Here is a 14,178-nt window from a genome sequence, read left to right as displayed (position 1 = left end):
AAAAAAAAAGGAAAGATAACTGGGCCTAATCAAACTTATAAGCTTTTGCACTGCAAAGGAAACCATAAACAAAACAAAAAGAAACCTACGGACTGGGAGAAAATATTTGCAAATGATGCAACCGACAAGGGCTTAATTTCCAAAATATACAAACAGCTCATAACAGCTTAATATCAAAAAAATAACCTAATCAAAAATGGGCAGAAGACCTAAGGAGACATTTCTCCAAAGACATACAGATGGCCAACAGGCACATGAAAAGATGCTCAACATCACTAGTTATCAGAGAAATGCAAACCAAAACCACAATGAGGTACCACCCCACACCAGTCAGAATGGCCATCATTAAAAAGTCTATGAATAACAAATGCTGGAGAGGGTGTGGAAAAAAGGGAACCCTCCTACACTGTTGGTGGGAATGTAAACTGGTGAAGCCACTATGAAGAACAGTATGGAGGTTCCTCAAAAAACTAAAAAAAGAGTTGCCATATGATCCAGCAATCCCACTCCTGGGCATATACCTGGGCAAAACTATAATTTGAAAAGGTACATGCACCCCTATGTTCATAGTAGCACTATTTACAATAGCCAAGACATGGAAACAACTTAAATGTCCATCGATAGACAAATGGATAAAGAAGATGTGGTGTGTGTGTGTGTGTGTACACACACACACACACACACACACACACACACACACACACACACACAATGGAATATTACTAAGCCATAAAAAAGAATGAAATAATGTTATCTGCAGCTACATGGGTGGACCTAAAGATTATCATACTAAGCCAAGTAAGTCAGAAAGAGAAAGACAAATACCGTATGATATCACTTATATGTGGAATCTAAAATATGACACAAATGAACTTATCTATGAAACAGAAACAGACTCACAGACATAGAAAACAGACTTGTACTTGCCAGCGGGGAGGAGAGTGTAGGGTAGGGTTGGATTGGGAGTTTGGGACTAGCAGATGCAAACTATTGATATTATATATAGAATGGATAAACAACAGGTCCTATTGTATAGCACAGGGAACTATGTTCAATATCCTGTAACAAACCATGATGGACAATAATATCAAAAAGGATATATATACATGTATAACTGAATCACCTTGCTGTACACCAGAAATTAACACAACATTGTAAATCAACTATACTTCAAAAAAAAAGATAACTGCCACCAATATGTAAGAGTAAATAAAGGAGAGAGACTGAAGGCAGGGAGACCAGGTAAAAGACTAGGACAAAACTGAGGAAAGATTATTGATAAACCATCTCGACAAAACTGAGGAGAGATTATTGATAAATCATCTCCTGAAAATATACTGACTGGATGCTGGTCTGGATCTATCAACAAGAAACTTTTGCATAAAGATAAGCATTCTTTTTTTTTTTTTTAATTTACTTTTTTGCTGCATTGGGTCTTCACTGTTGCGCCCGGGCTTTCTCTAGTTGCTGCGAGCGGGGGCTACTCTTTGTTGTGGTGCGCCGGCTTCTCATTGTGATGGCTTCTCTTGTTACAGAGCATGGGCTCTAGGCACGTGGGCTTCAGCAGCTGTGGCTCACGGTCTCTAGAGCGCAGGCTCAGTAGTTGCGGTGCATGGGCTTAGTTGCTCTGCAGCATGTGGGATCTTTCCGGACCAGGGCTCGAACCCGTGTCCCCTGCATTGGCAGGTGGATTCTTAACCACTGCGCCACCAGGGAAGCCCAAGGTAAGCATTCTTTTGACTGATTAGTAACTTTGCGTCTTACCAGGACTCACTAAAAATATTTTTTAACAGAAAATTGCTACTTAAGTTCAGAGCTCTCCACTTATTATATACACATTTCTGAATGTGTATTGTACTTCAAAACAAGAAGTTAAATTAATGTACTGACTGTTTCATATGGGCTAATCCTAGAACTATAAGCAACTCTTCAGAGTATTATGTGCTTTGGAATATGAAGAACTGCCAATAAGCTACATTTATACACAGTGGGAATTAAAAATAATATTATATCCTTCCAACATAGGAAATGATAATATAAAAACATAAATATCTTCTCTAAAACAATCAGTAACAGCACCAATGCTTTTCATGGCACTGAGTAGTCACCTTCTTTGTTGGAGAAGAGAAAGGTGATTATCACTTGAATTCTATCTCCTTCCCTTAATTAGAAGGCAACATTTGGCATATATAACTATCCCTGTTTAAACATCTAAGTCCACATACCTCCTTTTACACCAGTGGAGATGAGAATGGGAGGAAGGCCATCTTCAGGAATAAGGTTCATTGCACTGCCAACAGGACTTCCAACCTGAGTTATACTTCCAGAGAATAGAGAAATATCCGTCTAGGAAAAGCAAATAAGCAAAGAGAGCATTACACACAGTTGAAGACTTCTGCAGAATAAACTCAAGACTACAAATGGGAATTTAAGTGAAAATTTCATATTCATACTTTTTGAAAGAGAGCACAAGATACTCATTAACCTGTGGTTTCCCAAGGACTGGGCTTATACTATGAAAATGTTTATAATTGTATAGTTTCTCCTTTTGGCATCATCAAATCATAGTAATGAGAGAAAAGATCTTGTAACATGGGTTAAAGCTTCCTTTACCAAGGTTTCTTTTGCCATAAAAGAAAAATATTTTTTAAACTTGCAGTGGCAACAGAAAAAAACTTCCAATATTATCTCGTAATTTCTGAACCTTGAGAATTGGGGTGACCGTTGTACAACAACGTGAATGTAACTAAAAATGATTAAAATGGTAAATTTTATATTATGTCTTTTTTATCACAATAAAAATAATTAACTTTGATGAAGGAGTTTTCATTTACTTTGTCATGAAATTAAACTTCAAGTTCATTTTTCTTTTCATTAATATGAAGATCACATTAACTACACTTAATAAAGTATAATGTTGCAAAATACATTGAGTGGGGTTAAATCCACTTAACAATTTAATAGAATATGCTCAAAGATCTATTAAAATGATGCTCTATATTCTTCTTAAGCAAGAAATAGAAGTTTTAAGCACTATTTACAATAGCCAAGGCATGGAAGCAACCTAAGCATCCACTGACAGATGAATGGGTAAAGAAGATGTGGTACGTACGTACACACACACACACACACACACACACACACACAGGAATATTACTCAGCCATAAAAAAGAAGGAAATAATGCCATGTGTAGCAACATGGATGGACCTAGAGATTATCATACTAAGTGAAGTAAGCCAGAAAGAGAAAGACAAATATATCACTTATATGTGGAATCTAAAAAAAAAATGATACAAATGAACTTATTTACAAACAGACTCACAGACTTAGAAAACAAACTTATGCCTACCAAAGGGGAAGGGTGGGGGGTGGGTGATAAATTAGGAGCTTGGAATTAACAGATACACACCAGTTTATATAAAATAGATAAACAACAAGGTCCTACAGTATAGTACATGGAACTATATTCAGTATCTTGTAACAACCTATAAAGGAAAAGAATCTGAAAAAGTATATATATATATATATATATATATATATAAAACGGAATCACTTTGCTGTACACCAGAAATTAATACAACATTGTAAATCAATAATACTTCCATTTTTAAAAAAGAAAGCTTTTAAGAAGTTAAAGGAAAAGCATATGAAAACTTTTTAACATGTTTAGGGACTTCCCTGGTGGCACAGTGGCTGGGACTCTGTGCTCCCAATGCGAGGGGCCCTGGTTTGGTCCCTCACTGGGGGGCTGGGTGCCGCATGCATGCTGCAGCTGGGAGTTTGCATGCCGCAACTAGGGAGCCTGCCAGCCGCAACTGGGGGGCCCACGAGCCGCAGCTGGGGAGCCCGCCTGTCGCACATAGGACCCGGCACAACCAGATGAATAATAAAATAAGTAAAAAATTTTAAAAATACATAGGATTCCCATTTAAAAAAAAACTGTTTAACATGTATAAAAATGTTTATAGCAGCTTTACTCAAATAGCCAAAGTGTGGAAACAATCCAAATGTCCATTAATAGGAAAATAGATAAATTGTGGTACAGCCATATGATGGACTATTACTCAGAAATAAAAATAGTTACTTTTGATGCACACAACACAGATAAATCTCATTAAGTATTTTTAAAATAAATTTATTTATTTATTGGCTGCATTGGGTCTTCGTTGCTGCGTGCGGGCTTTCTCTAGTTGCGATGAGCAGGAGCTACTCTTTGTTGCAGTGCGCAGGCTTCTCATTGCAGTGGCTTCTCTTTGTTGTGGAGCATGAAATCTAGGCACTCGGGCTTTAGTAGCTGTGGCTCACAGGCTCTAGAGCGCAGGCTCAGTAGTTGTGGCGCTCAGGCTTAGCTGCTCTGCGGCATGTGGGATCTTTCCGGACCAGGGCTCAAACCCGTGTCCCCTGCATTGGCAGGCAGATTCTTAACCACTGTGCCACCAGGCAAGTACCTCATTAAGTATTAGAGTTTAAGAAGCTAGACACAAAACATTATATATTTTTCCATTTATATGAAATTTAAAAACAGGCAAAACTAATCTATGGTGATACAAGTCTGAATAATGGTTACCTTGGGGGAAAGGGGGCAGGTATTGACAGAAAAAGGGCATGAAGGAAACTTCTATAGTGATAGAAATGTTCTGTGTATCTTTATCTAGGTGGTGGTTACACGGGTGTGTGTGTCTATATGTATATATAGAGACACACACACATATATGTATGTTCATCGTGTGTTTCCTAAAGATTAATGCTCCTTAAGTACTTTGCTATATATATTTTATACTTGAATAAAGATTAAAACTATTTTAAAAATGCCTATGTCTTATATTTTTGTCTATACTGTCTATAATTTAGGACTGTAAGTTTTTAGTGGGTTTTTGCTAAAATTTTTGCAGTGTTCTCAGTACATCGTCCTATTAGGAAATGTGGAAAATTGTATTGGCTAAACATTACTGATTTGAAGTAAATCAATAAAGTTAGATTTAAAATAGGAAATAAAGTAACCTATTCTAACTTGCTATTTAGTGATGCATAAATCTACCTTTTGATATTGTAAGAAGTGGTCATCTGGCTTCTACTTAAATATCATCTATGAAAAGAAGTTGTTTCATTTACTGAGCACCTTTTAAGTGCCAGGCACTCTATTACTAGGTCATAAAGATGAGAAAAATATATTCAACTCTGGCCCTAAAGAATTTGTTTTCCCTCATTTTACCAGATAAATATTAAAATAAAGTGTTGAACAATGTGAGAGCACAGAAATAAAATAACTAACTTGTTTGTTTCTCTTAAACTGACCTGAACTTTGTTTCCTTATAATAGTAATTCACTAGAGCTTCCTCATTCATTCAAAACATTTATGCTTTAAGAACCTATCATAGGGGCTTCCCTGGTGGTGCAGTGGTTAAGAATCCGCCTGCCAATGCACGGGACACGGGTTCAAGCCCTGGTCCAGGAAGATCCCACGTGCCGCGGAGGAACTAAGCCCATGCGCCACAACTACTGAGCCTGCGCTCCAGAACCCACGCGCCACAACTACTGAAGCCTGTGATCCTAGAGCCCGTGCTCTGCAACAAGAGAAGCCACTGCAATGAGAAGCCTGCACACGGCAATGAAGAGCAACCTCCGCTCGCCGCAACTAGAGAAAGCCCATGCACAGCAACGAAGACCCAGCACAGCCCCCCAAAATAAATAAATAAATAAATATTTTTAAAAAAGAACCTATTATATAATTTAAGAGATGTAAACGAAGTTTTGTAGAAAGAAAAAAGTCATCACTGTATAAACACTATAGTTATAATTGATTTAGGTAAGATTGTCAAAGGACAGTAAAATCAGGGGACTTCCCTGGTGGTCCAGTGGTAAAGAATCTGCCTTACAATGCATGGGACACGGGTTTGATCCCTGGTCAGAGAATTAAGATCCCACATGCCACGGGGCAACAAAGCCTGTGCACCACAACTACTGATCTCATGCGCCTCAACTAGAGAGCCTATGTGCCGCAAACTACAGAGCCCACATGCCCTGCAGCCCACACGCCACAACTAGAGAGAAGCCCGCGCACCACAACGAAGAGCGCAGGGGCCACAACGAAAGATCCTGCATGCCTCAACGAAGACTGCACGTGTTGCAACTAAGACCTGAAGCAGTCAAAAATAAATAATAAAGAAATCTTTAAAAAGTAGATATATATATATATAAAGGACAGTAAAATCATTGACTGAAAGATTGTAGGGGAACAGGACACCCAGAGTCTCAAAGTATCACCCCTCACTTTACTTTTTAATTGCAAAGAGGAAAAGCTACTTTTGCAGTGGAGAAACACAGGAGACATCAATTTAACCAATTATCAAACTGATACTTCTTGATGTGTTCCACTAAGAAATGACCATCACTTATGGTAGTATTATTCTTGCCAAAAATATTTAATCTGAAACTAAAATCATGAGGAAAAAACCAGAAAACAGAAATTAAGGACTTTATGCCAAACATGGCCTAAATGCTTCCAAAATGTTAATGATATGAAAGACAAAAAAGTGGGAGAACAGTTCTAAATTAAAGAAAATCAAAGAAACATGAGAACTAAATGCAATTGTGATCCTTGATGGTATCCTAATTTTTTAAAAAAGACTTTAATAAAAAAATTTATATATACACACACACACACACACACGTGTATAGATGAAAGAATAAAGAACATCATGGGACAATTGGGGAAATCTGAATATGGACTATATATTTGATAATACATAGAATTATATGTTAAATTTCTTTCTCATATAATTATATTGTACTTACGTAAGAAAATCACTTGTTCTTAGGAAACATGAGCTGAAGTATTAAGTGATAAAGTGCAACTAATCCTCAAATGGTTCCTCAAAAAACAGTGTGTGTGTGTGTGTGTGTGTGTGTGTGTGTGTGTGTGTAGGGGTAAAGTAAATGTGGCAAAATGGCAACAATTGGTGAATATGGGTGAAGAGTATATGGGGGTTCACTGTACTATTCTTGCAACTCTTCTGTGGATTTGAAATTTTTCCACATAAACAATTGGAGAAAAAAAGCAATTTTCTTGACAAAGTCATTGTATAGATTCAAAGAAGAACAAGTCATACAGTTCTGGCTGCTGTCCTCTGTGGCCACAGAAAAATCCCCCAAAACAGACTTAGACATATTTAAAGACAGTAACATGGTTTAATGTACCTTCACCAAACAGGAAATTTATCTCCGTATGTCAATAAATCTAATCTTAATAATGCACAATTTCAATTATAACCAAATCCGCAAATTATGTAAATTTCTAGAAAAATATTACTGAACATAGATGTAAATAAACAGTAACCATGAAAACTTCAAAAGTAAAAACTTTATCCAAACTCTGATCCTCTTATTTTATTTAAAAAAAAAAAAAGCCAGACACACATACTTAGTTGGAACTAACCACCTTATTATAATCTTGACCACCATATTCAATGGGGCAAACAGCAATAAGAAAGGGACCCACTGTATAAATGATCCTACATGTATACTTTCCAATTATGGTCCTAGGTGGCTCTATTCTTTCACAGACTCAAAAAAATGTAGCTAGTATTTGACCCTTCTGAAAATTAGCCCTCAAACTGTGACCAGTGTATCCTATAGAGACAAAGTAAATGTGACATCACAGCACAAGCTAGTTTCCTTACGTAAATTATGAGTCTACCATCCATTAAGTCAGTGGTTTATTTTTAAGCTTTAGAATCCTTTTTAAAAGTCTTACCTGGAAACACAACAGGCAGACCAGAAAAAAGTAGAGATGCTCGGGTTGAAGACAAAGGAATAGAAGGATTCCTCAGCCACATTCATATTTCCTGGCCCTTCCTCACCACGGCAACTCCCTGGCAGCTACCACAGAACCTGGGGAATATGCTGTGAAAACCAAGGTATCAAGGGACCAGGATTCGCTCTAGCACAGCCTCTAGCTACAGTAGTAGACTGAGCTCACCTGAGAACAACCTTTATAAGGATCTTTCTCCTGAAAAAACTTCCAAATACAGAACAAACAAGAACAACTGGTTTTGCCACATTTATTTTACCCCTAGACACACACACAAGAATGCACACACACATACACACACATGCACTAAGCTGTATCTGAAGTCTATGGCATTCCAAAGAAAGGTCAGTCAACTTAGGAAAAGACAAGACAGAGGCAGAACAGTGCTGAGTAAAGTAAGTACTCAATTTTAGTTGCTCTTTTGTTTTCTTACCTCTGCTGATAGGGGACTGGTAGTTACTGGCTTGACTGGGTCATGTGACACAGCCAGGGTTCCTGCAGAGGAAGTTCCATTCATGGTTAATTTGGCTGCATCAGCAACTTCTCCATTAGGCAAGATCCCATCAGCAAACCAAACTCGCCTCTGCTCTCTGGGCTGAGCCACTTGAGGAGCCAGAAAAATAAAACAGGTAACACTGTGACATTGATAGGGTTTCTAACATCAAGAAGAGAAGGTCACCAATCTCAGATGTACAAAGAAATCACTATTTAGCATTTTATACTTCTAAATATAATTGTAACTGTATAAAAGTGGTTATAAATTAATAAAAATACAGATTTAAATATACTCCTTCCTTCTGTAATTTATATGTAAAGATTTAAAACACTTCACTTTAAAGCATTAAATATGCTTATGATTATGTCACATACTCTGTCCCATATCACTAACAGAGAAACTAGGGAAGGTGTTTGAAGTGCCTAGGAAATAAACTAATAGCCCGGAAAAAATATCTAGAAATAGACATCCACAGCTCCTAAAAGTATGAGGTTTCTGTAGGAATAAAATATCTAGAAAAGTGATATGGTATTTTTAAAAGGCAAAAGATGCCCTGAAGAATGTTGAAGAATTATTAATTAATAAAAGAAGAGTTGGCACAGATATGTAAGAATTGGGAAGCAAACTGACCAGATCTTTGGCTAAAGTGTAACTGAAGAAGAAAAAGACTGATCCGGCAGTGCAGATAGTGAAATGCAGTAGTCTGCATTTTAGTAAAAGGATGGGGAAAAGCTGGAAAACTGAGTCTGACGAAATGATCTCTTTAAATCCAGTTTTGAAAATCAATTCAAACGGCCAAAACAAAGAGAGACCAGGAAAGAACAACAAAAACAACAAATGAAGTAAAGAGAATAAAGATTTTAAGAATGAAAGCCTGAGCTCAGAAGAGTATGATAATGTCAATAGAAGTTTTTGATCTTCAAAAGGGGAGGGCTATTTTACAAGGGGAAAGGAATATTGCTAGACAAAAAGATACAAAATTAATGAAAGAAGACAGAGTTTAATTATCAGGGGAGACTTCTTGACAGATCATTTCAAGGAAATATTTGTTATTTTTACTATTGATAATCCCCTGAACTTACAAAGTGCCTTTCATCTGACAATATCATAATCATAAAGATATAATAAACTAAAATAAGTTGAGCCTATGATTTTCTACCTATCATATGATATAATCAGAATTAAAGTTCTGGATTTTATAAATGTCTGTGTACCTAACAAAGTATTTTCATATTTTTACAGGGACAGATTAAAAATGAAAAGAGAAAATGGCAATATATATTCCAAAAGGCAATACTAGAATGGGCTGGTCAGAAAAAAGAATTCTTATTTTCATCACTTACTAAATTCCTGCAAAGAACACTAAGGTAGGCATGAGGCTAGGATTTTGCAGGCTGATTTCAAATTCTGCAACTCTTTTCAAATAAAAGAAAAGTAATTACTCCATTCTTAAGTTGGAGAGGGTACTGGCATATTTTTAGAGGTGCCTCCAAAATATTAGGCAACACAATATTCTTCTTTACTTGCCCAGAAATAGTCTCAACACATTTCTCACCTTGTTCTTGCACCTTAAGAACCACCCAAAGGGACTTATCTGCAGTGTGTTAAAGAGTTGTGATGTAAAATCACATCAGCACCTTTTCAGAGGAACTTGGTGAGGAAAAAGAGAGAGAATAGCACATGATCCCCTACCTTCTGCTCCAGGGTGCTTTAAAACTCCCACAGGTACCATCACAGTGGGAGGTGGAGAGCTCAGGGCTCCTGAGGCCTGAGCTTGCTGCAAGGGAGGGATAGTAGAACAGTATTCAGCAGGATTGTTAGGGTTAGGGCTCTGGCTTGAGGCACTCATCATGTTCTCCCAGGCTTGAGCTAAAGCAAATACAGACACAATCAATGTGAATGGATTGCAAAATATGGACATCAAGACCTCCACAATACTGGATAAATAATGTAGTTCCTCCTAATTAACACTCATAGTATGTCTCTCTTCCAGCTAATGAAAGTATTAAGGAGATAGGTGATTTTATTCAATAAAGGAGACCATGTAGTTAAGTAAGCTATTTGGAAGCAACAAATAAGAATTATATGATACTTCTGATATAGACTGATAGCGGATCAGTCTGAGGTTAATGACTAGGCCCCTGGCTTCTTTAAAAGGGACCATATACTCCCTTAAGAGGGAGTAAAACAACATTAAATTTATTAAGGACTTGCAACTGGGATAGCATTTAGACACTTCTGGTGGGTAGGGCAAGTTTAATATTCAATGCATTTTATAAAATTCTGTCAAAAATCAAAATCAGGGGCTAAAATAACATAACTCCACTATATGATATCTTTTGATTCATATCTAGGTTTTTAGGCTCTTCTTAGTTGAGGTAAAATCTCATTTTAAAAATTCTGAAGCCTAAAGCTCAGGAGAACACATCTCAACATTTCCGTGAATTTTGCTTTTGTGCAATCATTACCCTGTGTAAAAGTATCCATCAAAAACAACCATTTCACATCTTTGGTGTGTCTCAAAAGCACAGGACCCATTTGAACATGAAAATGTGCCAATATCACATAAGTGCCATCAACCAATATAAATGATCACAAATGTGTTAAGGTTCTGTATACTCTATAATTTTACTAACTAAATACTGACATATCAACTATTGTTTTTAAAGTAAATAGGATGAAAGATACCACAGAAATGAAAGATATAAATTTTATCTTCTGGGTTCAGGTAATATCACATGCCCAGGAATAGAAACCACCCAATTTTTGGAGCATCTTTTTAAAAATCTCATTCTACATCAAAGAATGATCCATAAGATTTTGAATACTTATTGCCTCCAAACTGCAGGACAAAGCTAGAAACAACAGCTATGTTCCTTTGAAAGCACTGGCAGGAAGAGGGAAGGAAGAGAAAAGGAGAAAGGGGAAAAGGGATAGGGAACACTGAAAAGCATCAAATCAAATATTCAGTAAAAGACCAGGCTAAGCCATGCGAGAGGAAAGACGTTGGAAAAACCACAAAAAGTAGATTATTTTAGGATCCCCTTGTTAAGGGCATCCTTGGCTTAATAAAAAGTAAGTATTCCATATGAATCCTCTGCCATTTCCTTCATCTTTAGCTATGCCAAGTTAAAAAAAAAAAAAAAAGCCATCAAGTTGGAAGACCTCAACAAATAAAAGAGGTATCAGGTATTGAAATTAAGCAGCATGCTCTTATCTGTGGATAAATATCCAAAAATGAAATCATCACTGAGTGAAATAACCACCATCTGAAAAATGACCCTTAAGAGTAAAGAGAATGAATTCATATTTGATCAAAATTATAAGAATTCAGAAATGGGAGGAAATTGGGTGGACCATAGGAAATTAGAACAGATCAGATTAAATGACATGCAATAGGTTAATAAGGAAGCAACAGGAAAACATCACTATGAGCAATGCAGACACACAGAGCAGGAGGGGCCTTGAGCAGATAAGTTTCAGCCTCCAGGAGACACATTATCCTGGCACAAGCAGCAGTGGTGTCTAAGTTCAACATTTTATGTCTATTAGTAACTGTTCTGGCAACTGTACAAAGATGCACTCAAAGAGAAAATACTATACAGCCTAATCAATTTTATTGTATCTCTTTACAAGAATACTCTGGGGGGCGGGGGTTGTCTGTTTGGGGAGTTTTGTTTTAACTAAAATGCCCTTGGATTTATTTCCAGTCCTGCAAAAGGTGAACACTGGATAAGCTATATTTACCTTCTCCTGGCCATATTCTTTTACCACATAAGTAAATTAAAAACTATTACTCTTATGACAAATCTAAGTAGTATTAAGATGATAAGTGACAGAAAAATGCAATTTTCTATTTGATTCGAGATGCTAAAATATTTATTTTTAACAAGATGAGTGAACCAAAGTGTCAATAAGAATGTGTTCTAAATTATTAAGATATTCCCTAGAAAGAGAAAGCTTCCCTTAAAAGGAAAACCTCAGCCCAATTTTAATATTTCATCATCTCAGTGGTCAATAGCCCCCTTCCCACTCCCAGTCCAGTCATCTCACAGCAACATTAACAGCCACAGAGCACCAGATTTCCACAAGAATTTCCTTTTTTCCTGCAAAACTTACCTGACTTTAGCATTTATTCATTAAATTAGGCACAGGAATTCTGAAATGCTAAGGTATTTTTAAATTTTTCAGGTAAAGTTATGACATTTGAGAAGGTGAGCAACTTGTAGAGCAAGGAAGGAAAAAACAGTAGTCTCTTCATTGGAATTCTCTTGTTCCGTCTCAATAACTGTGAATTCAACCTGCTTTAATACTTACCATTCATTAGCACTGAATGGCAGATTACACATACTCTAGCTTCCTTTCTATCCATGTATAACAGTTTACATTTCAAGCTACAGCAGGAAGCACAGAAAACCTGCAGGAAAAAGAATATACTAAATTTACTTAGGATCACAGTATAAAGGAAGTAAACCAATACTGACCAACACTGAGAGACAGGGAACAGTACTAATACAACACTAAAAACTTCAAAGGAAAATGCAATTGAGGAAGCTGGGTACAAGACCCAATTCAAAAGTGAGAAAGAGATTACCATGTCTGTCAAAAATAAGGAAAGTGAAATTGCTGGCTGAGAACAAAAATCTCAGCCAAGATTACACACCAAATACATAGCAGGGGAAAAATATCTAAGCTGCCCTTAGGCAAAATTCCTGTACACAATATCACATAACATGGGCGTTTAGAACAGTAACATCTGCTATTTCTGTTTGAAGAGGCAATATAGCAGGTGAAATAAACAAAGACTGGGAATTCTGGGCTTTAACTTCTGTTTTTTTTTACTGTCCTTATATGCAGAATAATAATCATACCATCTGCTTTCACTGGTTTGCTATGAAGGCCAGGAAAGATCAAAATACACAACTCAATCATAAAAATATGCACAGCCCCAGCTACAGGGAATCAGAGCAGACAACCAAAAATTGGCCATGCCAATTTCCAGCACCTTATTTCCACTTTCCAGGGTCAGTTCCCGACAATCTTACTTTCTTCTTCCTTCCATACCAGGCAACAAGGATCACATTAGCTCCCTGTTAAGATTTATCTTCTTGAGAACTCATTAGTCCCTTATCACACAGAGTTCCATACAGGCAGAAAGGTGTTCCCAGTAGTGTAAATTTTACTAATCCAGTTTTTATGGACAGTGTGTATCCTATATCTTACAAAGATGAAACAAGAGATGAGGTTCTATTAAAGACAAAGTGAGAGCAATCATCTCTTCTTCTACTAGATGTAATTAATATACCTAGCTAACATGACTACCAATTTACATTTTTCAGAGGCTTCACATTTTCAAAGTAACTCTGTGATACAGGGAAAACAGGGGATATATTATCCTTATTTTCTATCAGAGGAAACTAAATTTGGATGGTTAAAAGACTTGCTCAAGTTCACAGCAAACTGTATGAATACTAGGCACTTTACATACATGTATTATCCTATTCAACCTCATAAATTCTATGAAGGCATTCATTTATAATTAACAGAGTTAAATAAACAAAGGCGAAGTAAAACTGCTATGTCATACAGCTAGTAAGTTACATAAAACGTCTCCAAAGGCTCTGTTCCTAACCACTATGTAATGATGTCTCATACTATATTCATGTATCATTTTGAGACTGATTTTTCCTTCTCCATCACTATGACCACATCCAGTCAGTCACTAAGTCCTGTTGTTCTCTCTCTTAAATGGTTCTCCCCAAATCCCACCTCTTCCTCTCCATCCTATGCTGCTGCCTTTATTCAAGCCATTATTATATGAGGCCTAGGAGATCATCAAAATCTATTATCTGTCCTCCTAACCTTCAGATG

At 36.8% G+C, this 14,178-nt stretch overlaps 1 protein-coding gene across 1 annotated transcript in view; it reads right to left on the bottom strand.

The window, feature by feature from the left end:
- The window catches only part of ZFYVE9 (zinc finger FYVE-type containing 9), a 196,940-nt gene that overhangs the window by 73,694 nt on the left and 109,068 nt on the right, over window positions 1–14,178 (bottom strand). The window contains exons 5-8 of the mRNA XM_024739235.1: window positions 12,625–12,724; window positions 10,000–10,176; window positions 8,245–8,414; window positions 2,226–2,346 (exon numbers count right to left, since the gene is read on the bottom strand). Of these exons, the coding sequence (XP_024595003.1) occupies window positions 2,226–2,346; window positions 8,245–8,414; window positions 10,000–10,176; window positions 12,625–12,724 (568 nt within the window). The remainder of the gene's footprint in view (window positions 1–2,225; window positions 2,347–8,244; window positions 8,415–9,999; window positions 10,177–12,624; window positions 12,725–14,178) is intronic.

This window comes from Neophocaena asiaeorientalis, unplaced genomic scaffold, assembly GCF_003031525.2.
Source record: "Neophocaena asiaeorientalis asiaeorientalis breed wild unplaced genomic scaffold, Neophocaena_asiaeorientalis_V1.1 scaffold138, whole genome shotgun sequence".
NCBI classification, from domain to species: Eukaryota; Metazoa; Chordata; class Mammalia; order Artiodactyla; family Phocoenidae; genus Neophocaena; species Neophocaena asiaeorientalis.
Note: the sequence above shows the minus strand (reverse complement) of the source record. Positions and strands in the feature narration are given on the sequence as shown.